At 57.2% G+C, this 25,514-nt stretch overlaps 10 protein-coding genes across 10 annotated transcripts; 6 read left to right on the top strand and 4 right to left on the bottom strand.

The window, feature by feature from the left end:
• Positions 1–822: 822 nt before the first annotated feature.
• On the top strand, positions 823–1,507 carry SLS55_008750 (uncharacterized protein; the record flags this gene model as incomplete). The annotated part of the gene is made up of 2 exons (XM_066780156.1): positions 823–1,053; positions 1,106–1,507. The coding sequence occupies 2 exons, from the start codon at positions 823–825 to the stop codon at positions 1,505–1,507; spliced, it is 633 nt and encodes a 210-aa protein (XP_066629385.1).
• Positions 1,508–1,589: 82 nt separating this feature from the next.
• SLS55_008749 (uncharacterized protein) lies at positions 1,590–5,046 on the top strand (the record flags this gene model as incomplete). Its single annotated transcript, XM_066780155.1, has 3 exons — positions 1,590–1,611; positions 1,691–2,388; positions 2,731–5,046. The coding sequence occupies 3 exons, from the start codon at positions 1,590–1,592 to the stop codon at positions 5,044–5,046; spliced, it is 3,036 nt and encodes a 1,011-aa protein (XP_066629384.1).
• Positions 5,047–5,434: 388 nt separating this feature from the next.
• Positions 5,435–7,337, top strand: SLS55_008748 (uncharacterized protein; the record flags this gene model as incomplete). The annotated part of the gene is made up of 2 exons (XM_066780154.1): positions 5,435–5,439; positions 6,377–7,337. The coding sequence occupies 2 exons, from the start codon at positions 5,435–5,437 to the stop codon at positions 7,335–7,337; spliced, it is 966 nt and encodes a 321-aa protein (XP_066629383.1).
• A 1,976-nt stretch (positions 7,338–9,313) lies between these two features.
• Positions 9,314–9,727, top strand: SLS55_008747 (uncharacterized protein; the record flags this gene model as incomplete). The annotated part of the gene is made up of 1 exon (XM_066780153.1): positions 9,314–9,727. The coding sequence occupies one exon, from the start codon at positions 9,314–9,316 to the stop codon at positions 9,725–9,727; it is 414 nt and encodes a 137-aa protein (XP_066629382.1).
• A 1,462-nt stretch (positions 9,728–11,189) lies between these two features.
• LCB3 (Long-chain base-1-phosphate phosphatase) lies at positions 11,190–13,063 on the bottom strand (the record flags this gene model as incomplete). Its single annotated transcript, XM_066780152.1, has 5 exons — positions 11,190–11,204; positions 11,253–11,826; positions 11,879–12,649; positions 12,748–12,964; positions 13,009–13,063. The coding sequence occupies 5 exons, from the start codon at positions 13,061–13,063 to the stop codon at positions 11,190–11,192; spliced, it is 1,632 nt and encodes a 543-aa protein (XP_066629381.1).
• A 924-nt stretch (positions 13,064–13,987) lies between these two features.
• rho4 lies at positions 13,988–14,928 on the top strand (the record flags this gene model as incomplete). Its single annotated transcript, XM_066780151.1, has 3 exons — positions 13,988–14,272; positions 14,325–14,528; positions 14,587–14,928. 3 exons carry the CDS (start codon positions 13,988–13,990, stop codon positions 14,926–14,928), a joined length of 831 nt encoding a protein of 276 aa, XP_066629380.1.
• A 672-nt stretch (positions 14,929–15,600) lies between these two features.
• DAD1 (Dolichyl-diphosphooligosaccharide-protein glycosyltransferase subunit dad1) lies at positions 15,601–16,362 on the bottom strand (the record flags this gene model as incomplete). Its single annotated transcript, XM_066780150.1, has 2 exons — positions 15,601–15,750; positions 16,210–16,362. The coding sequence occupies 2 exons, from the start codon at positions 16,360–16,362 to the stop codon at positions 15,601–15,603; spliced, it is 303 nt and encodes a 100-aa protein (XP_066629379.1).
• A 1,322-nt stretch (positions 16,363–17,684) lies between these two features.
• Positions 17,685–20,024, bottom strand: YND1 (Golgi apyrase; the record flags this gene model as incomplete). Its single annotated transcript, XM_066780149.1, has 4 exons — positions 17,685–19,666; positions 19,725–19,851; positions 19,927–19,961; positions 20,015–20,024. The coding sequence occupies 4 exons, from the start codon at positions 20,022–20,024 to the stop codon at positions 17,685–17,687; spliced, it is 2,154 nt and encodes a 717-aa protein (XP_066629378.1).
• A 696-nt stretch (positions 20,025–20,720) lies between these two features.
• SLS55_008742 (uncharacterized protein) lies at positions 20,721–21,708 on the bottom strand (the record flags this gene model as incomplete). Its single annotated transcript, XM_066780148.1, has 3 exons — positions 20,721–21,011; positions 21,179–21,405; positions 21,468–21,708. The coding sequence occupies 3 exons, from the start codon at positions 21,706–21,708 to the stop codon at positions 20,721–20,723; spliced, it is 759 nt and encodes a 252-aa protein (XP_066629377.1).
• Positions 21,709–22,093: 385 nt separating this feature from the next.
• SLS55_008741 (uncharacterized protein) lies at positions 22,094–23,803 on the top strand (the record flags this gene model as incomplete). The annotated part of the gene is made up of 1 exon (XM_066780147.1): positions 22,094–23,803. One exon carries the CDS (start codon positions 22,094–22,096, stop codon positions 23,801–23,803), a length of 1,710 nt encoding a protein of 569 aa, XP_066629376.1.
• Positions 23,804–25,514: the final 1,711 nt, after the last annotated feature.

Raw genomic sequence — 25,514 nt, 5'->3', positions numbered from 1 at the left:
CCGGGTTAGCCCCTTGTGCCCGTTGTTTGGTGAATGCAGAATGTGAGATGCGGTCGCGGTTCGATGGCGCGCAAGCCTCCTTGCCTTGACGCCGACTGTCGCAACGCCTGACCTGCGCGGCCGGATCGACGGCGCGGGTCACGCATGGGAGGCACAGCGCGCATGCGGGTATCGTCGAACTAACGGGACGGGAGCGCTGGCGAAGGGAATGCAGCGAACGCACCCGCACCGATCGCCTACGGAGGCGCAGGAGCTCAGATCCCTTGGTGTTCAGGTGGTGCTGGGTGCTGGTGACCGCCCGTGTAAGGCTGGTTGCGAAGGCGGGCTGACGCGCTTGGCGGCGAGTGCCCTGCCGCAATCCGTCCGGCTACCGTACGCCTCCAGCTGCGACCTCCCCTTCAACGACCACCCGTCCCCCGACCCCGGCGCATCTAAGGCCACGACGCCTCCGCTCTCCCTCCTCCGCCCCGGCTTCACCCACCCGAAGCCCCTCCTCCCTTGTTCCCAGGCAGCTTCCAGCCCGCGCACTACTCCACTCCGCGTCGTTTTTCCGACGGCAGCTCCACCCCGGCGTGAGCTTGCTCCATCGCCAAGCATTCGACGTCTTGCCGAAGCGCATACTCTGTACCCGTGGCGACTACCAAGATTTGACCATAGGTATATATGCCGCGTTATCCTGCTGCCCGCGCATGCAGTCCCGGCCCTACAGCCGAGGGTTTTCGTGCCAGCGCCATCACCTCTCCAGCACAAGTACCCGCATCAACAGACAAAGACACTGGTTCTGACAGCGCGTCTTCTGCCGACACAGTTTCGCGACTTGTTATGGCAGAGCAGATCACCCACGATGTGGTAAACGAAGCACAGTCGATGGGTGGCCCCTCGCCCATCGACGTTAATGCGACAACTACCAACGACTCGTCCGCCGGCGCGGCTCCGGACACCAACTTTTCCAATCAAGATCAACTCGCGACCTCTTCCACGAACGCTTCGCTCTCCAGTGTGCCTGCATCCAAGACAAATCCCTCGGAGTCGAACGATGCGGCAAAGCCCTTGGTAAGCTTTGGTGGCTGGGATCAGCGCGGTACTTTTGCTGACTCGAACACAGCCTGTTACTGATGAATCGCAAAAGCAGCCCGCTACTGATGCTGTCTCAGAAACTCCCAAGGACTTCACTCCCAATGGTACCGCTTCGCCGCTGCCCTCCTTGGACGATCCCTCAGGTACACAATCCGCGGCTGACACGAGCGGTGGTTCGGACACCGACACAAGTCGAGCTGGGAAGGATGGCGCCAAATCAACAATCAAGAAACCAACATCGTTCAAGTCGGTGTCGGTAACGAAGCACTTCCTTGCAAAGACCGCGGTAGCAACACCGGCGAAAGTTGGAGAGAAAGGTATTGTTGCCTGGCGCAATCTTATGGACGCTGCTGATTTAGATGCAAATAGCACCTACAAGTCAAGCACCAATCTCTGCACAACCCACAGCGAAGCCGCGACTCGTGGCTAAGTCTGGTAGCGGCGTTGGAAGTGCACTTGGCCGATCCGCCCTATCGAAGCTGAATGGGGCTGGAACAGGACCAGACCCCAACATGGTCTGGAATAAGAATAGACGTACGTCATGCGCAGAGATGGGTTTCTTTTCTTATTATTACTTTTTCTATTAATTCAAAATTGCTAACGACATGTTCAGCAACACCGCCTCCCCCGGTAAAGCAATTCACGGATGAAGAACTTAAGCAACAATTCGGCATCCACATGGCTACCAGACTACAAGCGGATGAGGACCAAAAGGAGTCGAAATGGGCTGATATTGACGAAGATGAAGATGAGAACTGGGCGCCGGAAACTGTGGAATGGATGGATGGTACCAAGTCGACGGTCAAACCGGCTGAACCTACGCCCCCACCAGAGGAACCGCAGCCGGAAGCAAAGAAGGAAGACAAACCCGCCGAGGAATCGAAGCCCGCCACGCCATCTCTATCCAGGCCAAGCTCGACAGGACCCAGTCTGACTGGAGGGACCAAAACGATTCTAAAACCTGGGGCGCATTCTGGTATAGGTGGAAATAGACAAGGAGGGCTGCTATCCAAGGGCCAGATGGACGGCTCGAAGCCAACACTAGTTTCAAAGTCTCCAGCGCCTACTCCTGCGAAGTCGCCTTGGGCCCCACTTCCACCGGTCGAGAAGGTCTCACCTATCGTCGTTAATCCTCTGTCCGAGCACCCCCCAATTTCCCGATTTTCTCAGAAGGATCCTCATGGCTTTGATGCTCTACCTCCAGCACCTTCGCCTGCCAAAGAAATCGCGGCCGATGACTTCAACAGATCGTGGCGGGATGACCGGGGACCCAGGGAATTGTTCAATTCCCAATCCGGCCGATACGAGCCTGTAAGAGACACTCGGCGGGGCCCTTCGCGTCAAGACTCTTCACTCCGTCAGCCGTCCGTCCTGCAACGGTCGTCTCAATCCGGACCGGCCGAACCATCTGCAGCCTTTCAAACCTCGAGATCTAGTGTGTCTGAGGAGCCTTGGGCTCACCGCCGCACTTCGTCAAATGTTAGCGGCGGGAGTGGTAGGAGAATGTCCTTCAGTCGGGATGTACCAACCATGGTTCGTGACCGACGGAGCTCCCATTCTACGGCTGACATGGGTCCACCGATGCCGACAAGAGGCGGCTTCCAACGTGGCGGACCTAGCGAACGGGGACTTTCGCCTGCGGCCTCACATCAGGGCTCTTTGACACAGCAGTCCTCTCCTGTAGCAGCGCATGTTCAGCCAGCATCTCCGCTGCCGGCTGACGGCTCCCTGGCCTCGCCTGATGCTGCCAATGGCGGTGCCAACCCGGTGGTTGCCTACCAAGAGCAAGTCAAAGTTCAGGAGCAGATGATGCGGGACAAGATCGAGCGAGCCAGGGCTGAGAAGCAGAAGCGTCGAGAAGAAGAAGAGAAGGAGGAGGCGGCACGCAAGGAGCGCCTCCGACTGAAGCTGGAGGCATTAGGTCCGCCGCCATCCAAAGCCGAGAAACCGAAGTCACCGCCCGCTGCTAGTGAGACGCCGCACGCTCAGCAAAAGCCGACTGCTATTCAGTCGCCTCCAAAACCGCCCATACCGACGGTGGAGGGTGAGGTTGCGCAATATGGCATGATGAAGGTCCACCAGCCGCACCCTGTGAAGAGAGCAGGCGAGCATTTCAGGGCTTCAGAGCAAACGCGGCGGGAAGTGAAGTCCCCCGAGCGTAAGGCAGTTTCGCCGGTGAAGTCGGCTGACGTTCCTGCTGCGGAGGCGCCAAAGCCGGACAGTGTGAGCTCCTCAGAAGAAGCAGCACCGACGCTGGAGCAAAAGGTGCCTGCCTGGAAGCCGTCTGTGGCTTCTGGCACGCCATGGGTGCCGCTGCGCAGCCGCAACGTGTGGGGCCCGCCCAATCAAGAAAGAGGCATCGGCAACGGCACGTTTGGACATACACAGCAGCCACCGCCAGCCGGGGCGCCGGGGCCGATCGCGCCGCCCCCGGCCACGACCAAACTGCCTACCTCACCTCCGCGCTTTTCACACCCTCCCTCCGCCGAGCAACCTTCTTCTACCTTTGCTTCGCAACCCGACTTGCGCTCACAGGATTCGTTCGCACACACTCCGACAGCAATGGCATCCGCCGCTGTTGCCCCGCCTGGCCCGATCGGGCCTCCCAAGCCAACGTCTCGTCCAGCTTTCGATGTCTCGGCCTGGAGCGCCAACTCGATCGCAGAGTCCGACGCAAAGCTTGCGCGCAGACGCGAAGAGAGCTATCAGGCTAACCGTGGAAAACCGCTACCCGCCTTCAACGAGACTTTCAAACAGACTGCCATCGAGGGCTCTCTGGATCGCCGCCGTGTCTTAGAGACCAAGAGCACCGTTCACCTTCACCCCACCAGTGTCTCGAAGCCAGAAGATCAAGCACTTCACACAAGCCATTCCGAACCGTCTTCGCGCTCGACGCCTGTTCCGCTCAGCGAGCCTTACAGACCCTCTGTTGGTGAAGAGGCGTCTACACTTCGCCCGATCGGCGCTGAGAAAGTGCAAACCTCACCTGGCTCAACCGGCGCTCAAGGCAACCGCTCCTCGCGCTTCTTCCCACGCACACAAGACGCCCTCGATACACTTCAGGCGACAGTTTCGCAGCTCACAATCAATGGCGACTCTCCGCCGCCGCCCGAGACTTCGAGTCACCCTGTCTTTACTGGAGACGTGTCGCATCCGATTGTGAAGCTGCCGCAGAAGATTAAGGTCAAGCTACCTCCGGCCGTCGCGTCCAACTCTTCATCCCCGGTCATCATGCCTGCGAGGCCTGGATTCTCTCGTCTTGGTTCACAGCCTATCATATCACAGCCCAGTTGGCAGGAGCGCTTCAATGGACTCCTCGGCCGCGCTTCAGCACCAATGTCCTCGCCTCCAAAGACAGCTACTTCGCTCGCCGTCGCATCTGCAAGCAAAGCTCCTTACGACCACACAGGTCCGCTCGCTGGAGCCACCGTCTCACTCCCGTCCAAGCCGGCGCCAACGACGTTCGCGTCCAGCTACGATGCCAGCCCTGTCTCAAAGTCGGCTTTCGAAGAGGTGATGAGCGTCCCGGAAGCGTTTTCAGCCCCGACCGTCCGCCTTCCGAAGGAGCCGCACATGAATGCCGGCCTTGCTCCCGTTGCAGCCCCCTCTATTCGTCCTGGATCACGCTTCTACAAGACCACCGATGTTTTCAGTATCGACCCGACCTTCAGTCCTGTTGCAGAGCGCGAACAGAACGCGCAGGGTTTCATCATTACAATCCACATGGCGGCTTCGGACGTGGTGAAGACCAGGATTATGCCCAGGCGCCGTAACCCAGGCCGCAAGCCGTCCGGCTACAACAACAAGAAGCGAAGCATGCCGCCGCGTGAGAACAGCAACAGCAACGGCGCGCCTCGCCCACGCAAGACGTCGGGCAACGTGCCTCCGGGTCACCCTTGGAGCAACAACAGCAAGAGCAACTCCCCTAGCTCTCCTTGGGGCAGACGCGCATCGGGAGCAGTCCATTAGGATGCTTCAACAGGAGTTCTGGGATCGACCGACTCGAAGCCTCACTTTCTTCTTCCTCTTTCGGCCGGGTTCATTTCGTGTGACTGATTATCTTGGCGGCTAATAAGGCGTTCGCGTCACGTTTTGAGACTGACACAGGCATCACCGGAACTCATGTGGTACACGATGGCGGATGTTGGGGCTTTTCGCTCGCAGAAAAACCATGGCCAGGCTCAGTCCTTTTGACTGCCCAAGCGGGCCGTCTCGCGCCTAGGGCGCTCTCCTCTTCTGAGTGCCTACCAAACAGTGCGACACGTTCAACGTGTCGGGCACTTGCGCACTGTATGTACTTTGCTTTTAAGGAATGATAAACGGCTCAAAGCCTATTGAATACAGGTGTGTGCCCAGCATGGCGTGTGTGACGGTGATTTGCCGAATGAGAGCTGGTTTGCGGTACCCGGAGTTCCTACCGACTTTCACATGCCACATTCAACTGCACGACATCGCAGCTGCGCTTCCCTAGGGCCAAGACATTTGGGCACGGTGAACATGGCCAGTAGTTGGTTCATGGCACGAGAGCCGGGGTGAGGGCGGGTGTACGTGGCAGCGGTTCTAAATGCGTTGTTTTGGAAGCAGCGCCAGCCGTAGGGCTCAACTGGAAGGGAAAGCGTAATCAAGGTCGGGGGGGCGCTGCGCCATGATGGTGGGTTGCGGGCGGGGAGGGCGCTCGAGGAGGAGGCGGGCTGGCTGGGGTGGTGAATCACGGGTGCGCATCTCAATTTGAGGAGGCCAAGGCGGGGGAGGTCGTTCATGCTGCTCGCCTGCGCCGGCCGACCCGGTGACGCTGATTTGAGAGGGGGTAGCGAGCGAGGACAGCTCAACAGGCGTAGGCGGTGGGCGGCACAGGCAGGCGCAGCTTCGCAGCTGTGGCTGCACAACCCTGGTTTAGGGGTCCTGCCGTGCCGCTGCAGGCCAACAAGCTCCTAGCTACAAGACACAGCGCTTCTCAGCCTTACGCCCGGCTAGGAGCGCGGTGCGAGCAAATGCTTATCGCCCTTTCGGCTGCCCTGCTGCGCCCTCTCTGCTCGTCTTGCGACAACGCATCCCCGTGCTCATCCATCTGAAACGACGGTATTCCTACCACTCGCATTCCACGCGGCCCCCCAGCGCCTGTCTGCTTCCTCTCGACACGCTCGCCCAAGCCCAGCAGCCCAGCCCGAGACATGTCCAGCAGCATCCAGCGACGCAGATCCACAGAGCCGGGCGTCGCCTTCGCCTGGGCCCAGCCCGACAAGAGCGCTCCCTCTCCATCGTCGCCGTCACGCGATTGCACGGAGCGGAGAGTATGCAGTCACCACCACCAGCCTGCCGCCGACTCCGGCCACCATACCACCCTCCAAGACGAGCGGCCCGCCCAAGGCTCGCTGTCGTCGCTCAACCTGAAGAGCGACTATGTCGTGCCGCCCATGAGCAGCGTCTCGGTCGATCCACCCATCCCCGCTGAGACGGACTCGCGTTCTGCCCAGGACCAGCACCCCATGAGGACGAACCTGCCGTTACTGTCCCAGCCGCTACTCTCCGCCGAAGCTTTCCACGCCGCTCCCGCCCACCAGCGCCTGCAAATCTCCGCCGCCACCGGTCACGCGACTTGCATCGGCGACTACGCTGGAAGCAGCACCACCAGCTCGACTGCCGTGGTCGCCGACGATTCGGGCGGGCCAACTCTCCTTACGTTGCCGCCCGAGATCCGACGCATGATCTACCAGCACATCCCCTACATCACCAACCGCCAGCCTCTTATCTACTGCCTGTCCATCTTCAAGAACAGGAAGCAGCATCCGCTCGCCGCCATCTGCCGACTCGTCCGGTCTGAGGCGCTCGAGCTCTACTACAGCTCCAACACCTGGATGGTCAAACTCGAGTATCGTGATTTCTACGACTCGTTCGTCTCCTGGATCTCGTCTCTAGATGATGCGTCGGCCAACGCGCTGCGCCTACTCCGCGTGAGCGTTCGCGGCTCCATGTTCGCGAAGCCCATGATCTACGGTCCGGACGGCTCTCTCGTCGAGAATACCGACAAGGGTGCTTACGGCTACGCCACCTTTGCTGTTGATCTGAGCGAGAAGTTCAAGTTCGGCAAGGTTGAGGTATTGGCGTGCGATGGGCCGAAGGCCGCGGGCTTGGAGGGTAAGATAGCCCTGGAGGATCTCACTAAAGATCTGTGGGAAAAGAAAGGCCGTGGCCAACTGCGCAATTCGGACCTCAAGAAAGCCATGGACACCTTCTTGAGCTTCACCGGCTGGTGGCTTTGATTGCTTTTCCCCGGGCATCACCCACGCTTTGCAACCGTCGAGGCTCCGGATCTTTGCATCGTCACCTCTGCAGATTCCTGAAAGGGTAGTCACCGAACCGATACTCGCCGTTAAACAGAGTCGAAGCGCCTATTGCGGCAGAAAAGACTCTCAACCATTTTACGGCAATCTTGGGAGAGAACAGGCTATCCTTTCCTTTTAACATTTTGTCCCTTACGCAGGCGTTCTCATCGTTTCGGATCTTTCGGCAGGAGTTCAAAAAAGGCGTGGAATGGGTGAGTGAGCAATGATACCAGCTTTCAAGGAGTTGTCGCGGCGCATTTTTTCTGTTATTGTCTGTTGTTCGATCTGGCTCTCTCTCCCTGCCGTAATTGATTAGTTCCTGGAACAAGTCCACCTTGCATCAAACTCTACTTGATGAAGGGGCGTGGCGACTGTACCGAAAAAAGGACGGTATAACGGCCTGGTGGCCTTTCGAAACTCAAGGGAGGGAAGGTTCCATGCTTTGTACTTGTTCCCCATTAATGCATCGACCCCTTGAGTGGGTTTGGGAAGATTTCGCAACTCACCTAAATGCTGAGCTCCTTGTCATTTTGGACGAAAGCACATACCGACATAAGTCTCACCCATAATGCTCATAAGCATGGAGCTGGAAATTCTGTAGATCACGAACTCTGCTCCCTGGCGCTCAGCACCCTTTGAGCATGTCCCCAGTACGGTTGAGAAAACTTGTCTTCGTGTCAGGAAAGCAGTGCTGCCTCTGCCGTCTAAATTCCCCCGAGCACCAAGTTACACGCCCCCATTAGCTTCAGCTTCCATTGTCAAACGGACTGCTGCATTGTTTCCCCCATAGCCTCACCCGCTTGGCCGCAATGTGCCCTTTCGCTCGCTTGGTGGCAAAGCCTTCATCCAAGAGGGAAACATCCAGTGTACTGTGTGCCTGCCCCACCATGGACGACTGCTGAGCCTCCACCATTTTTTGTTTTCAACATCTTTTGGGAAATCTAGTCGGGGGGTGGAAGCCACCTTTGGGTATCACAAAAACAAAACGAACTCCTATCATAGACCATAACAGTTGACCCAGTGTTCAGGCCTCACCGCCTTCTTCGTCGCCGAGCTCCGGCTCCAGCGGTTCGGGATACTGCTCTCGGAGATTCCTGATGACATTCTGCGAGCGGACAGGGAATTTTCTGTCAGCACAGGCTCCCTCTGTTCGAAAGTAGTGCACTTGGGAAAGGGCCAAGCGTACGGCTAGAGCCTCAGGGTTGACGCCATTTTCGATAAGCGAGACGCAGAAGGAGAGCTGGGTACGGTTGAGATTGGTGTTCTGAGATGCGGGTCAGCGGCATGTACAGGATAAGTGGACGACGCAGCGGTGGGGAGGCCGTACGAGGAGTGTTGCGATTTCGTGCAGGATGTCGATGACTTCGCGCGCGGCCTGGCGCTTGTCGATCTCCTGCGGCGGCATTGTGGAAAAAAAAAATAAAACCACGGGAGCTGATCGAAGGAAAGGGGAGGCGTGTTGTGCGAGCTGCAGAGTCCGACTGCTGTGAGCGTTTACAAGCGTTGACGCAGCCAGTGTTGGCTTGCGCTGCGAGCGGGGGAGACGCGTTTGTTCGCGACGGTGACGCTAGAAATGCCGATATTGAGCCGATCGCCGGGGAGGCAGGCGGCGCGAACACCATGCTGCACGGCTGCTGCGATCCAGCCTCATAATGACATCAATCATCCATCGCTCTTTCCCCGCCGTCGTCACGACTCCGTAAATCGAGCTACATGACATCACACCAAAGGTCCAAGTCCCGTTGGACGAGAGAGTACAAATGGCTTGCCCTGCATCTCTAACAGAGCTCGCTCTCTGTCTTCCAATCGTCACTCTCAATCGATCTTGAACTCCTCAAGAAAGTCAACACTTCAGAAAACTTCGCTCAAATTTACCATCTTTACCCACAACCGCGATACATACACAATCCAGAATGTCTCATACCGGTGGTAACCTCTCCGATATGGCCGTCAAGGGCACCGACATCCCCAACGACGCTGGCCGCATGAACACCATCCCCTCGAAGCCCGCGCCGGACTCGATCCATGATGCCGCGCCCACAAATAACCCCGTCGGCAGCCGGCCCGACCAGGCCTCGGCCAGCGGCGCCTTTGACGCCGCACGCAGCACCACCGACACCGGTATGACCGGCGAGGTCACCACAGGCACCGGCGATGCGCTGCCCGCTAGCATCGAGTCCAAGCGACTCGACTTTGACGCGTCGCAGCACGCGCCCGGCGGCCACGGCAAGACCAGGGACACGAAGCAAGTCCAGCACAAGGATGATTTCAGCAGGATGGCTGCTCCCGGCGAGGACGCCAACGACGCCCCGGGCGACACCAGGTAAACCTAGGTCGCAAGGGGTTTGAGGATGTACTAAGTGGTTGTCACGATACTGTACGATTAAAATGTCATGATATCAAAATACATTCGAAGCATGCTACTATTTTAAAGTAAAAATGCATATGTTACGTTGGCTGGCGCTATGAAGGGTCATGCACTGACTATCCCTTCAGTCTTTTGGAGTCTTCTCTGTTCTCGCTGTTGCTGTGGTATCTGTTTCTTGCTATCTTTTCCCTTCGGTTCGTTCAAATTATCCTTTCAAATACCGGGGCAACCCGACAACTCAGAGACTTAAATGCGAACTGCTTCTTGTTCCCGTGACTCAAAATATAAGCGGAAAGATTCTCCAGAGATGCGAGTCCCTGTCCCTCTTGCTCTCCGCCTCCTGTAGGACTGTCACTCACATGTCTCTTGCCATCCTACCGCTTTTTCGCACTAATTTTTCATTCCACCTATCCATTTCGACATAAGCAGTGGTCTTTTGGAACGCTCATATAGCCGCATTGTTGCTATTTTGGCCTATTTGTTGCCAAAATCCGAATAATCAACATGGAGATTGGTTTAGATGCTTGGCCGAAAGGCAGAATGGGAACCACTGATGCGGAATTACTGGAAAAACCCAACATCCCCTAGTGGGTACTTCTCCACAGAGGGTCGCATCATGCTAAGCTCCTCAATGCCCGCGCTCACGTCTTGCGTCTCCCCTATCAAATATACGGCGTGATCTACGGTGAAGCCCATCCACACCGGTCACCAGGAACGCTCCACTGCGTTCGATGCCGATCAATGGAGAGGGGCCCCGGGCCTGGTCAAAGCTCGACCTCGACCCTCCAAGACAAGGGTAAGGACCAATGGGAGCCCCCAACTTAATGCGAGCTTTCTACCGAAGTGTCAGCGTCTTCAGAGCAATGCTATGTGTGGATGCAGCCGACCCCAGCCGCACAATATCGCTAAAGCTATGGGGCCCAAGAGGTGATCTCTCTCCATGCCACTTGAGAGCTGGTTGCGGTCTAGCGATGACTCCGCCTTTATGATGGTCTTCTGATCGAGCGGGACCTGTGTAGCCACAGTGAACCCCGGTTGATCTGCTTGCCGTCCGGGGCCCAATGCAATAAACCAAGCGTACATCTGAGCCCACACTCAATGAAACATCCTCTTGGGCATGAGATCCTTCTATGAGCTGGATTTTGCTTCGTCATGGAAGGAAGGGTTTTCGACACCCTCATTAAAGAGTTTACCTGGTCCCTTTGTACTGATAATTTTCGCCGCTTAACTTTACGGAGAGACGAAAGGTCCATCCTTTCTTCTACTGGTATTTCCACTTTTGCTTCTACCCTCCCTGTACAGATCATTCGTATCCATCAGTTCAGTTAGCTCTTCCCCCGACTAACCTGCCGACATTACCTACACCAGGTGTCTCATGCCAAGTCCACAATACTCGAAAAGTAAGGGATTGCCCTCTACCGCTAACCACGCGATTCCTGGGATATCGTTAGCTGGAAATGCCACCTCCCATTGGGGGGAGGTACCTCACCAGTGTAAACAATGAGCTTCGTCACGACTTCTACATCGTATCGCACTCGCGGCCTTTCCAGTTTCGAAAATATCTCTCTATCTTCCTTCTCCTCATCCTCCGGCATCGCATCCAGTGGCTGATTTGTTGGAGATCCCAAACCGGGGTCGCTCTCGGCAGGGGTGATGGGGCTCGTAGCAGCAGTTTCAGGTGGGCTTCCGGCGCCCATCATCTGCTCGTATGAATGCACTCGGGAAGAGATTGGTGTTGGAAGAAGGTTGGCGCCGATCGGAGTACCGAGTGTGCTTGAGGAAGTGGACGTGGCGGCATCCTTGGGTTCGGCTAAGAAATAGCTCTCATCCTTGCCCTTCAACGGACTCTTGGGACGCTCGCCTTCCTGGGAATTAAGGCTCTCTCGCCTTCGTTGATGACGGTAGGCAAGGGTTTCGTATGCATCGGCCATAGACTGGGGACCAATGGAGACGGTGCGTTGGCGAGGATGGCGGAGGTTGTTCAGCTTAGCGGGGATCTCGGATGCGGAGGGGATGACATGATCATCGTCGCGTAGGTTAGCGATGCTCGAGTATTGGCTTAGAAACGTTAGCATTATGCTCCCATCACAATGATGGGAGTGCAACTCACGATGCTTGTAGGAAGAACTTGCGCGGAAGATTCATCCTGAGACGTTCCAAGATCCTGAAAAGAGGAGGAAGGAATCTTAGCAGAAGCGGCTTCATGGTTGCCCTCCAGGCAAAGATAATGAAAACACCAAGTACGATGCGAAGAACCGCTCTGAGCCATCCTAGATGCTGTATACTGAACGCGACGGTCCCAGGAACCGGGTCATCATAAGCAAAGCGAGTTTTCGAGAAGTGCCACACTCCGATTTCGACGCCAATGACAACGCCGGCGAAGCACACACTGTCGTCAAAACACGGGCAGTCATCTGCAGGCTCCGGATGGATGCGGACGAGGACAAGGATCACGAATGTGACGAAGAATGGCGCCCAGAAGCTGTCCTGGCAGACCCAGTGATCGAAGGAATTGCCCAAGAGTATTTCTACGCCAGCAATCAGGGCCCCCAAGAGGGTGCCTATAATCACATCGAGGAAGCCATGCATGCCGCAGTAAAGGCGGCCGAAGACGATTGAGGCAGCATAGAAGTAGAGTGCAGCCTGCATGGCCGTATGAGCGGTGGAGTCGGCGGCATCTCCACTCGTGTGCAGCATGTGAATGGCATAGACAGCCACAGACACAGCGTTGGTGGAGTGGGTGGAGGGAAATCCATACTCCAAGGCAGCAGAACCGGACATGGTAATGCGATGCAGCGGTGGGGACAGCGGACGAGGAAGGCAGAGCATGTCCTTAACAAAGCCACTCCAGAAGACCCCTGACGCCAGAACGTGTACCATTCTTTGCAGACGCGTGCTGTCAGCTTCTGAAACTTTTTTGCTTTTGGGCAGAAACCGGAAGAGACAAAAGCAGCAAAACGGGCGCGCACGTGAACCTACGCTTTTCCAAGATTGGTGTAGCCACACCAGAAGAGGATGGGGAGCATGATCATGAAGAAGGTGTGGGTGCCCAGATTGGCCGTAAAGGCAAAGTAGGAGTCCAAGGCGGGAGTGCGCAGGGCATCTTGCACGTAGGCCAGATAGGGCGTCTCCCAGCGCACAACGGGAATCAGGGAGCAGCGCAGCCGGTAGCGCCAATCGGGCAGCTTGCTCTGGTCTAGATCGAGTCAGCGCTTGGGCGTTCCAAGGCAGCGAGTTCACGCAGGCGCACAGTGGTCGAGTGTCCGGTTGCCGGCGTCATAACGGGGCGGCTCATGGCGGGCGGTCATGGCTGGGGTCGGGGTCGGGGACGGCGCCGTAGCGCGGGTGGGTGACTTCGGGCGGCTCTCGACTGCGCCATGCGCAGGGCTGGACATATAGGTCAGGCGTGTGTGCGGTGGGGCGCGAGGACGAGTGACTCTTGGGCGGACGTCGAGATTGAGGTGTCGAGCGATCTCCCGCGTCATGTCCGGGCGGTGTGGGGGCTCAGCGCGCGCGCACGCGCCCTGCCGATTCGCCGATGTGCTGGCCGGCGGCTGCAGAACCCACCGTGTCCAGCCTCCTCGCGAAGCCTGTGCTGCGATCGATTTCAGGGGGCCGCATGCCCGCTGCCAGAGTGCCAGAGCCGGCGCCGGGCCCTGCAGGGGCGCATCCCCTACAGCGCCGCGAGGCATGAATGGCCCCATGGGAGCGGTGTCGAGCCGTGACGTATTCGCCTGCACGGACGCGCTCTCCACGCTGCTGGGCACGAATGCCTCGCGCCGGTCAGTCCCCCAGGCGCCTGCGAGTTGGATGCGCGACGCGACGGTTGAGCCGCCATGTCAAGGGCGCGTCATCGGCTGTGCGGTGTGGGGGCTCTGCGGCTTGTGTGCAGCGTGCAGGTGCAGGCTGTGGGCAGGGCGGACGCGAGTGTTGCTGGGCCGACGCCAAGGTCAACACCACGCCCTAACGCCAGGCCTGCCCGGTCTGCCAGGCCCACCCGCCTACATAGCTGCTCATCGCCCATTCGACCGTGCCCAAGACGCTTCCCTCCCACCATCAACAGTCTCCACCACGCGCGTGCACTGTTATTAACTCTTCGCTGTCCATATTGATACGCCCCAGCACCACCATCCCAACCCTCGCCGCGCTACCCACACCCCGTCCCGCCGCTACTTCCACCCTGCCCGCAACCGGCCTGCCTCCACCAACACAATCCACCATGGCGGTCCAGGCCGTCCAAAACTACGATTACCTGCGTCGCAAGAATTCCGAGAAGCTGCCCGCCGCCCCCGTTTCCGTCTCGCGTCGCCCCAACCGCGCCCAGAGCCATCGCAACAGCAACGGCACCGTCGGCTCCAACCTGTCCGCCCGCAGCGGCGGCGGCTCCATCGGCACCAATGTCACCGAACCGCCCGCCTGGTCCAAGAAGCTGGTCGTTGTTGGCGATGGCGGCTGCGGCAAGACCTGTCTCCTGATCAGCTACAGCCAGGGCTACTTCCCCGAGGTGCGTTCGCATTTTCGCGTCCGCAACCACCGCCGCGCGCTAACGCCGTCAGAAATATGTCCCGACCGTTTTCGAGAACTACATCACCCACACTCCCCATCCGCCCACGGGCAAGATGGTCGAGCTGGCTCTGTGGGATACCGCCGGCCAGGAGGAGTACGACCGTCTACGACCGCTATCATACCCCGAGACCGACTTGCTTTTCGTCTGCTTCGCCATCGACTGCCCCAACTCGCTCGAAAATGTCATGGACAAGGTAAGAGCCGGCCATCCGTCCAGCCCGCCAGTGCACATGGACTGATTGCCGAACACAGTGGTATCCCGAGGTTCTCCACTTTTGTCCCACAACTCCCATCATCCTCTTGGGCCTCAAGTCCGATCTCCGCCACAAGCGTACCTGCATCGAGCTGCTGAAGACCCAAGGCCTGACCCCCGTAACACCAGACCAGGGCCGCGCCGTTGCCCATAAGATGAATGCGACCTACATGGAGTGCAGCAGTAAAGAAATGGACGGTGTCGACGACATCTTCGACGCCGCTGTCACCATGGCCGTCGGCGAGGAGTGGAAACCCGCCAGCAGAGAAGGCACCAACGGTTCCACCCAGCCTGCCTACGGCGCCCGGAAACCGAAGAAGAGCAGGTGCAAGATCCTCTAAATTTGATACGCAAATCCCTTCCGCACATGAGCGTTTACGATTCGACCCCGAATCTGTTTGGCCGTACACGTATGCACGAGAGGGTATGACCGCGATGAACGAACGCTGGGCGGGAGATCACGAGGCCGGCTGGATTTCTATGGACATGGAACCCGGGACACTGAACTGATGAGAAACGGACGATGATCATGAAAGTTGAGATGACGGCTCAGGTCCTTTCGCAGTTGAAAGAACCCGGGCAATCTCTTTTCCTTGCTATGATCGGGGAGGGGGTTCATGATGCATACTTACGGTTTACTCGATATCTCCCTTTTTCACTTTTTTTCTTTCCACTTGAAGTCTTGGGAAGGCATTCATCACGGCGTTTCTTGCGGTAACCAGTAGGCTTGGTTTCTATTATTTTCTTCTTCTCCGATTGCCTGTTTCTTTATAACGGAGGTTTTACTGCCAGCGATTGCTCTGCGGTTTTTCCTTTTTTTTTTTCACTCTCCTACATTACTTCTGTAATTTCCTCCTGGGTGCGCTGTCCGGCCCTTTTTTTTTTCTTAGACAAATATGATGCAAACACCCCAAGTCGGCTATGTTGCTGAAATGTGAAGTTTTTGGTATGATTTGGTGCAACCATACCGCCCACTCCCTAATCTAAATCCTAAGCAAAATGTCTCCACTTCCTTACGGCTTATCTTCCTGCAAGACGGTTGTATCTTCTGTACCTTGCTGACCATCTGCTTGGCCGTCGGGAGCACCAGTGTTGGGGACTCTCGCCATGACATTCTCGAACTGTGACCACAAAGCTTCCACGGAGCCGAACTCGTTGCCAACCTATTCGACATCAAGGGCGCGTTAGTGCGAACACCAGAATTCTTGGGCGTCAAAGATAAGACGAAAAAAAAAAATGAAAACGAGGCACGAAAAAAGGCAGCAAGGATGACGCGGTTGAACGCTCCATTCTGCGCCAGGCTTCCCGCGTGCCAGCGGCCGACCCACAAAAGACGTGGGTTTTTGATGATGGCAGTGCCTTGGTTGCTCACTCAGCTCCCATGCACCGCCTCGCCAGTAGTTTCCCCACCAGCCCTAAGCCTTCACCACAACTTCAGCCGCACCGCTGGGGGCAACAAAAGTGCCTTTGTCATACGACATACCGTGGCTTTGATATCAGCCCTCCCTGCTACTGCCGTGCAGGCGATCACGCCTTCTTTGCAAAGGGCCCGTTCCAGCAAGGGAGAGAGAAAACAAAGAGGCGCTGCAGAGAGCAAAGTGGAGATCTGAGACTGAACTTACGGCAATGATGCTCTCCAAACTCCGATTCAGCTTATTCATGTTCTGCAGCACAGCCTCCAGGTTCTGCGCGGCCTCGCCGACCAGCATCTCGCGCTGTTGCTCAAAGTACGTCTTCTCCCCGGTACCACCGCTGTTGGTGTCATTGCCGGCCATGGTGTATTTGAAATCCCGTCGTAGTGTGTGACTGAACAGAACTTGCGCGTGGCGCACGTATCCCTAGGTCCGTCGTGGGTAAGGCGTGCGGCGCGGTGGTTTTGCGTCCAAGTCAGCAGGCCAAAAAGAGGCGGCGTACGGGTTGGCGGCTCCGGTCGATTGCTCGGGGCGCGGCCGAGAGGCGAGAATACGTATGGGCGGCGGCCTGGATCGCAGGGTCTACGTGGGCGCGTGCCGGTTCGCGGGGACTGTGTTGGGTTGGGTTTGGCGCCTTGTGTTGTGTTGTTCGCTCCGGCCCTTTCGCAAGGGAAGTGAACTGGCGGACGGAGGTTGTCGCTCCGGCGGGGTAGGTGCCTACGGACTGCCCCGCAGATCTGCTCTTGCTCTGGCGGGTAAAGGAATGTGGTGAGGCGCGACGTGCGATACGCAGGTCCAGTCGGTCGTCGGTGGCTGTCGGGAAGGCGTTAAGACCTGATTGTTCACTACACAACGAACGGTTGGTTAGGTTTCCATGGAACTAGTCACTCCAGCCCAGCGCGCCGAACGGACACCTGCAATGGCAGCGCCGTCGGCCATGCAATTGCCGCTTGTCACCCAGCTAGGCTCTGCCGCGGAGTCTACTGACAAAACACGCACCATTATAGAAGGCAACACGGTGGAGGGGGTCCGCACCGCCCTAGCGCCATTCCGAAGGCTGAAACATCCTCCCTTGCAGATGCAAGTCGCATATACATGTTTTGATCTTCGTTGACGATCCAGGTAATGATATGCTCCAACGACCAGCATGCATGCATGCAGCATCTAGACCGAGATGCATTATCCGAGGGGAATAATATTCACAAGAAGCGAGGAAACGGGACATTCAATAATGGTCTATTGTTCATTAAACGTGCTACGTGAGCGGTCTGCTGTGTCGTGCGGACCTCGGGCTCGTGTCTCATGGGTAAAGGTCTAGAATAAACGGCACAGCCGTTCTTTTGGAGAGGAATCAGGCGCCATGCCTTTCCTGATCTCCGGCGAGACTGCTGACAAGAAGAAAAGGGGAAATGGACCGACGCTTTCGCGAGATCATTAGTAGTAAAGTATCCCGGCCTCCGTCAGCCGTATTTGAAGTAGAAAGGAACACGGATATGGTGAAACAAGACCTCCTTCCGAAGGGCATGTAGCGGGGTTAGTATGACGCCATTTTCCCAGCTATCCCAGCCTCTTTGCATAAGCGCCTGGCGAAATTCAGCTCTGCAAAGGAGAAACCCAGCCAACCTGAAACGCCTTGCACGGATAATCCAAATGTAGAACAGACACGTGTACAGCCTGCCAATGAATCAATCGACAGACTCCTTGAGAGGAGTCATGAGCGGACTCCTGCCTCGGGTCGGACTCCCGTTGCGACTCCTTGATCTGCCCGTGGCGCCCAAAGGCGCGAGTCTTTCTCGAGAATCCACACGCGCCATCAGGCCACCACGCTCCATCGCATTGCCGCCATAGGGCGATGCAATACCAAGACCTTGTCCTTGGGTGACAATGTTCTCAAAATATCCAGGCCCCAGGTCGAACTTGCCCCCACCGGGCAGTCTCGTGAGCTGTGGGGTGGCCCATCCGGATGTGTGGCCAACCTTTCCGTGGCTGTCGTCGCTGCTGGAATCGGAGTGGTACGACTCCACGCCATCGGCATTGTCCCCGAGCTCGAAGTCGTTGATGCCGCTCTCCAAGACACGTTCATAAGTCGGGCTGCCACTGTTGCGTGAGAAAAGTTTTCCACCCAATCCGAGACCAGCACCAGGTCCTGGCTTCCGCTTCGGCGATCCGCGGAAGAAGAGACCACGCGTCTTTCGAGAGAACCTGTTCCGGCGGTCGCGACCGCAGAGGAAGTAGAGGGCGAGTAGGACAATGAACATGAACATGATGAAGCCAGGGATGCGGCGCGGCGAGTCCTTGAAAAGAGTGTCGTGCCAATCCTCCAAATCTTCCTCCAGATCGCCGGGTAGGTTCATGAACTTACCGCCAGCATACTGGAAGTCTGACGGAACTCCGGGCTTGTTGCTACCAAATCCAACAGCCAACGCCTCCGGCTCCGCCTCAACTTGGCTTGCAGCGTAGAGAACCATCTTGCCAAGCGTCCAGCTGACTTCGGTACCATCAATCTTGTTGACGGCTTGGAATGGGTCCCGGTAACCCTTCTCTTTGGTCTTGTCCAAAACCGCCTTGGTGCCGTTGGTTCCGGACTGCATCTCTTCGAGACCGGCCCGGGGAACTCCAATACCGTCGTGCAGAACGTTGATGAGCCACGACGCCTTGAAGCAGACCTCTAAAGCGGTGGCCTCATCCACCTTCTTCCCCCATCGGTGTTTGCTGATGCCAGCCTCAATCTCTTCCCAAGGCTTGCTGCAGAACTCGTGGACTCGTTCTTGATAGGTCTTGAAGTCATAGGCCTTGTCCTTGTGCCCCATCTCGAAGATCTCGTGCGTCGTGTGCCAGTACTCAGAGACACCAACGAAGTGGTTAACGTCGAAATCGATCGCGGGAACGTGGACGCCATGTAAAAGACACGGCGCGTCGGGGCAGGGTGCATCCTTGTCGAGGAGAGGGAACGTCTTGCTCAAGCACTCGGTGAACTTGCCAGTGCCAACAAGATGCGGTGTTACGCCATTGTCTTCGCTGGAACCGGGCTCCACTGGCTTGCCCTTGACTGTGACCTCGAGGCCTTCAGGGACGCAGGGATCTGGGAGTTCTATGGCTTCCGGCGAGGCCTCCACCAATGCCTCGACGTATCGTCTTCTAGCTTCATTTACACCGAAACCGAGCCATGTCGTGACGAAGACCTTGTATTCTGAAGGCGAGCCGTCCAGAGTCCTTAAGCGCAGGAGTTTCAAGTCGTTGGCGTGCTTCTCAGCCTCCGTCGCGTTTGGCGCAAATGCGATTTGTGCCGAAGCTCCACCCATATCCAAAAACCCGTACGTGTGGTGGTTTTTGCCATGGTCATGCTCCTTCGGTTCGTCGAATCCACCGAGGAGGTAGTTTGCCGCGATCCAGCCATACAGGCCTTCAGTCTCCCCGGGTATCACCTGAATGTGCAAGTCGCAGTCGGGCAGCTGGAATCTGGTGTTTTCGCGAGCATATGCGCAAACCTCGTCCAAGACAGCGGCGCGCTGTTGATCCGGAAGCAGGCGCATGCCAGCGGTGGCCAGGAGGAACAGGGGGGTGTTCTCGACCTCGTCCGCGGGCACGACTTTGAGCGCATGGTCCAGCAGTTGTTGCAAGTGGTCCGGTCCCACCAGCTCGGGAGTTTCGCCGAAAGTTGAGATTCCTTTTGCGCAACGAACATGAGCAAGCCACCCATCACTGAGGCTAACGCGGCAGCATACCTGGATGAATCTTGTGTGTCCACTCTTTCTTCGTCTTCAGCTTGGGCAGGCGCTTCAATTCGTCCTCGGAAGCCTCGAGGTGCGCTTTCGAAGGGTTGAGCCATCGGTACGTGTAGACGCGGGTTCCCTAATAATAGCATGGGAGGTAAGCAGAAAGTCTCACGACGCAGCTGGGGCAGTCGCGCGAAGAAGGCGCACTCACCGACGACCCAGCGTCGAGGATGACGCCATATCTCCCTGTGCAATGTCAGCGTGGTCTCGCGGGGCAGATTGCGGAGGTGGAGACGTACACTTGCCCATCGGGAGAAGTGGTGCGCAGTGCGGCGGATACGACGGCGGCTATGCGGGAGCGGGTTGTTGAGAGCGAATGGACATGGCACCAGGCACAAGATAACGCAGCAGACAAAGGTGTCCGGGCGAGGAGCGAGTGACAGGCGAGATTAGGAGGGCGGGTTCTGGACTGGAGAGAATGTGGAGAGGGCAGAGATACGGAAGATTGCTAACTAGCTGCTCTGGGCCGCTCGTGTCTGGGATGGTGGCGTACGCGTACACCTCGCCAAGCAAGGCCCGCCCTCTATTCTGGGTGTCTGGGCGCGCGATCGGCGCCACCCTCCGGCCGTCGACAAACGGCCGCTGCGGCAGCGAGTGCTGCACCCCGCGACACCACTGCTACTGGAGGTCCGGTGCGGTCAGACGCCTGCCGTCCTGCGCGCGCCAGGCGATTGGCGGTTACAGGTTGGCTGCGTGCGGGCTGCAGCCAGCAGTAGTGGCGGCCGGCCTAAGGATCGGTAGCAAAACGCCGCAAGCCAAGGGGTGTGCAGAAAAGGGCAGGCGAGGGACAAAGGGGGGCGACCCGTGGGGCCAGCTTAGCACGCGAGTCGCTCTGACATCATCTCCCGCCCGTTTCCTTGAAACACTGGCAATTATTGCTCCGCACGCAGCCCACCGACTCCGCTCCGGGCAGGGTGTTCTGCCATTTGTCTGCCCTATTGCTACCTAGTCCTCCAGCAGGAACCGTATGAACGCCTGCGAAATCACCAGCCCGTCGTGCGGCTGCGGCGCCCGGCCCAGCGAGTCCGTGAAAAGCCCGTCGTCGAAGATGCCGTTCTCGTGCCGCGCCTTGAGGATCACCACCATGATCTTCTCGTTGAACTCCGGGTGGCCTTGCACCGTTATCAGCCGACCTTTGGCGTACATGCCTTGGACCTCGCACAGTGGAGAATGGCCCAGCGGTTCGACGCCGGGAGGGTACTCGTAGACGATGTCGCGGTGCATTTGGTGGATGTTCTGCAGGCTTGCATGAGCTGGGCGCCTAATGCGTGTTGAGAAGAAGGAACAGCGACGTGCACCGACGTGCATGGGCCGGTGCAACGCTGTGTTGCCGCACAAATGCGGCCACCCGCGCATATGAACACACCCTCGCTTGTCCTGCTCTCATCACAGGGGGCACTTACAATGGTATCTTTCTTAAAAAGCTCCTTGCCTTTCTCTGTCAAGGCAAAGGGCAGGACGGACACCTCCCACCCGGCGGTGCTCCTGTCAACCTTGACGCCCAAGGCGCGGCCAATGATTTGGTGGCCAAAGCAGACGCCGATTAGGCGCACGCGGCCCTGGGCGAGGACCTTCTTGGTAAAATCGACAAGCTTGAGGATCCAAGGCTTATCGTCAAAGGAGTTGTGCTCTGCATGCGGCGAACAATGAGCGGCCAAAACAGCGACGCACCAGGCCAGCGAGAGAACTCACTGGATCCAGTCAGGAGAACGGCGTCCACGTCGTCTAGAGAGGGGTACGCCTCCTCGTTATCGACAACGTGGTAGAAGGAAAACTGCAGGTCCTTTGCTGTGATCACGTCCGGCTGGCCCAGACCATCGGCGCCAGCCTTCAGCAAGCGTTCAAAGATGGGGCCGTAGGTGCCGAACTCGTTGACGACATCGGGCAGCGGGGTGTCGCACTCGATCACAGCTATCCGGAACGGAGGCTTCATCTTTCCTGGTGGGCGGTGCCTGGTCTGGGACACCGAGGCGGTAATATGCAAAGTGCAACGGCGGTTCGAGGGTTGGTAGGGCTGGCACGCTGTTTTATGCCCGAAGCCGGCGCTGATAGGCCGCCGAAGCGCGAGCCGACGGCCTTTGCCCCGCCTGGCCAGTGAGGGCTGCGCTGCCGCGTGCACCACAGCCGAACTTTTCGCCGCTCGGCCTGCTTCCATGCAGTCATAGGTAGTCGCGATAACGACATCTGCCTTCTGTCTACTCCAACGTGCTGGTAGACGGCTCGCTTAGGTTGCTGGTGCTTATATGTCGGCGCGAGCGCTTGCTGCTGTTCTTGCACGCCGTGTTCTGGACATCTTCTCCCCCCGGTGACCTCCCACCATGCCGTCCATTCGAGCGCCTGACGTTAATGCACCGGCCTCGGAGCGCACGCCTCTTCTGAATGCCGCATCCAACAACGAGGCTACCCAGACCTCGCCATATGCCGACGCACCCCGCACTGATGACATATCCAGGGTCAGCAGCCATCCAGTGGACGGCCTCAATCTGGCCCCCGGTGCCGAGGAGGCAGTGCTCTCAGAGCCTGCTCCCGAAGACGAGGGCAATCGAGACAAGCATTCGCCCTATCTTGCCGGAGTGAGCGTGACCAAGTTCTGGTTGATCTTTGGGGGAGTTCTGTTGCAGTACTTTGTGAGTCGTTGCACAACCTACAGCATTCCATCAGATGACGGTCGACTAAGAAAAAAACACCAGGTAGCATGCTTCGATTCCACATTGATGGCCTCCAGCCACCCAGTCATTACCTCTTACTTCAATTCTTCTAACTCAGCATCTTGGCTTTCCACCGCTTTCCTTCTTACCTCCACCGCCTTCCAGCCTCTTCTAGCTCGTGTGTCCGACACGATTGGACGCCGGCCGATCTACCTCTTCTCGCTAGTCATGTTTATCCTCACGACGGGGTGGTGTGCTTTGGCTCAGAGTATTGGCAGCTTCATTGCCGCAAGAGCCTTCTGTGGCCTCGGTGCCGGCGGCGTCCTGGCAATGGGTTCGATTCTGACCAATGACCTGGTGCCCATTGAGATTCGGGGCAATTACCAAGCTTACATCAATCTTTTCTTCGGCCTTGGACAGGCTTGCGGGGCCGCATTCGGGGGCTTCCTGTGCGATACACTAGGCTGGCGATGGACATTTGGCGTACAAATTCCTGCCCAGCTGTTGATCCTCGTGGCTGCGACAATCACCATGCCGGACACGCTTGGTCCAAACTTGGCCAAGAACTCGGACAAGAGTGCCTTCCAACACATCAAGACATTCGATTTGCTGGGCTCGTGTCTCCTAACAACGGCAGTTGCCTTCATGATCCTAGGACTCAACCTAGGTGGTAATGTTTTGTCGTGGGGGCATCCGTTCGTTGTCACTTCTCTATGCGTTTCCATCCTCGCTGGCTTCTTCCTCATCCGAGTAGAGCGCAACGCTGGCCGTCCGGTCATGCCTCTGGCAATGCTCTTCACGGCGCCAAGGGGCAACCTTGTCTTCTCTAATCTTTTCGCTTCGATTGGAAGCAATACGGTCATCTTCAACGCGCCGCTCTACTTCCAGGCCGTCAAACTCGACTCGGCATCGCAGTCCGGCTTCCGCATGGCGGCTCCTTCGCTTGCCGTAATGATATGTGGCGTCTCATCTGGCTTCATCATGACGTACACTCGTCGCATGAAGGAGCTGATCGTGGGTGGCTCGTTGATTGCCCTGGTGGGCGCCATCTGCCTGACGAGCATGTGGGATGGAATTCCGACATGGCTTGCCACCATTTTCGTCGTCCCGGTCAGTACCGGTTTGGGCTTTTCCTACCCAGCCACATCGCTAGCTGTGTTAGCAACCAGCACACAGGAGGATCAGGCTGTGATGACGAGTACGCTGAGCCTCTTCAGGAGTCTCGGGGCGGTGTTCGGCGTGGCCATCAGCAGCTTGATCGTGCAGAACGCGTTGTCGGTGGACCTGGAGAGATATGTCACCGGACCCGAGAAGCAAGAGGTATGTCGGGGGCGCAGCTCTCCGGGTTTCTTCTGGTGGGAAGGCGTCGTAAGTCGCTGACGATGCTCATCAGGTCATTCTGCGTGTACGCAAATCCGTCCGTGCCATATTCGATCTTACTCAGGAACAACGGATGCAAGGTGAGTACTACATTCGCCCGGCCGAATCAAGCTCACATAAGCACCAACCTTGCGCTCGGCCTTCCGCCGTATCTTTACGCAACATCCAAGTCTATTCTTGCTAGGCAACAATTTTGGCAAACAGAACGTCTTGATGTGAGACTAACGCTTCTGTGACCGCAGTTATTCGGGCGTACGAGCACAGCCTTCGCTACGTCTTCGCATCCGCTATCGTCCTGTTTGTCCTCGTTAACGCGCTGGTAGTACCGATAAAGCTGCCTCGTCTCGGTAGCAGAAGGTGATAGCCGAAGGGAAAGGCAAAAGCATAGCCACAATAGTGGCCGCAGTCGTTGCCTCCCCAACATTTTCCTCATTCTAAACGAAAAATCAAAACGTGCGCTTTCGGCATATCACGCCCTTGCATGGTGATGTACCTCATTCGTCATTCAACAGAAGAGGCGAGACCTAAATGCACAGCCTCCTTCTGCACCAAAGCAGTAGGGTTTTCTGTAAGTTGACTTGGCATCAAATGCAGGGGTCGTAATGCTTCGGTACCATTGGTTGTGTCGCACAGGGGAAAGAAAAATGCCTCAAGATTTGCTGCAGAGCAGAAGACTAGGCTCAAGAGAAGAGAGGGTCGAGATAGCTGCAGTGGACCAGGAACAGGGCATGCATTTCGGGGTGTGAGTTTTCCGGTACCCCTCTTCTCATGTTGTGCGGGAGCTGAAGGCGTGGAAATTGGTAGGACGGCCTCGGGCCGTTACTGGTTGAATGCTGGGGTCCTGTGTAGTTCTGATGTTTGCATTATTGTCGTCATACAAATTTCACTCCGGGTACAGCATGAATCTACGAAGGTCCATAAATACCCCCATGGCGGAGGTTCCATGATGTTATTGTCGTCGTTGAGAACCAACGCATCTTGCTAGCAGGAGATCCACTGTTCTCCACCGTGGTGCAAGAGAGTGCTACAACCAACGGTTGGCGTGGATTTGTTTTGATATGCGGGACGATGTGGAGAGTGGTTGTGGCGGAGCACCTTTTCCTCTCGACAAAGCCTGCCTCTGCCGACGCCGCTTCTCGACACTGAGCTGGTCAGGCGGCAATATGGGCCCGGCGGACGTCCGGCTGCGGTCGACCTCTACATCGGACATCGGAGAGCTATGAGGGCTGCATCGAGACCATCTAGTTGTTAGCGCAGGCCGTCAATATTGCAATAACGTCATCAATGCTGGGACGAAGCAGCCAGCACTACTAATGGCACGGCGCGCGGTAGGTGCACATCTCTAGTCCAGATGGGGGCATTGGGTTAGCGGTAGCGACTCGAAAAGGAGTCGTCTCGCTGACCGCAAGTCCTGGTGGACAAGCCTGCCTCGCTTTCTGTTTCCCGTTTTCGTTTGCTGCAACGAAGACGGTGAAATAACATCGGAAAAACCAAGTGCGATGGTCGCCAGGATAGCCTAACCCGGCAGGACATGGCGTCGTTCCAGACTTTGCTAAGAAGATCGGCCTTGGTATCCGTGGTCAAGGCTTTCTTGACAACATCTAGGGGATGCTTTTTGCACCCGCACAGCCTTGGCCCCAGAAGAAAGCATTGAATATCCACGCGGCTGCAGCCTGCCATCTTGTACAAGCCGGGACGATGCCTGACTTGC

The sequence above is a fragment of the Diplodia seriata genome, assembly GCF_021436955.1.
Source record: "Diplodia seriata strain FDS-637 chromosome Unknown scaffold_9, whole genome shotgun sequence".
NCBI lineage: Eukaryota > Fungi > Ascomycota > Dothideomycetes > Botryosphaeriales > Botryosphaeriaceae > Diplodia > Diplodia seriata.
This window is presented reverse-complemented; position numbering and strand designations above follow the sequence as displayed.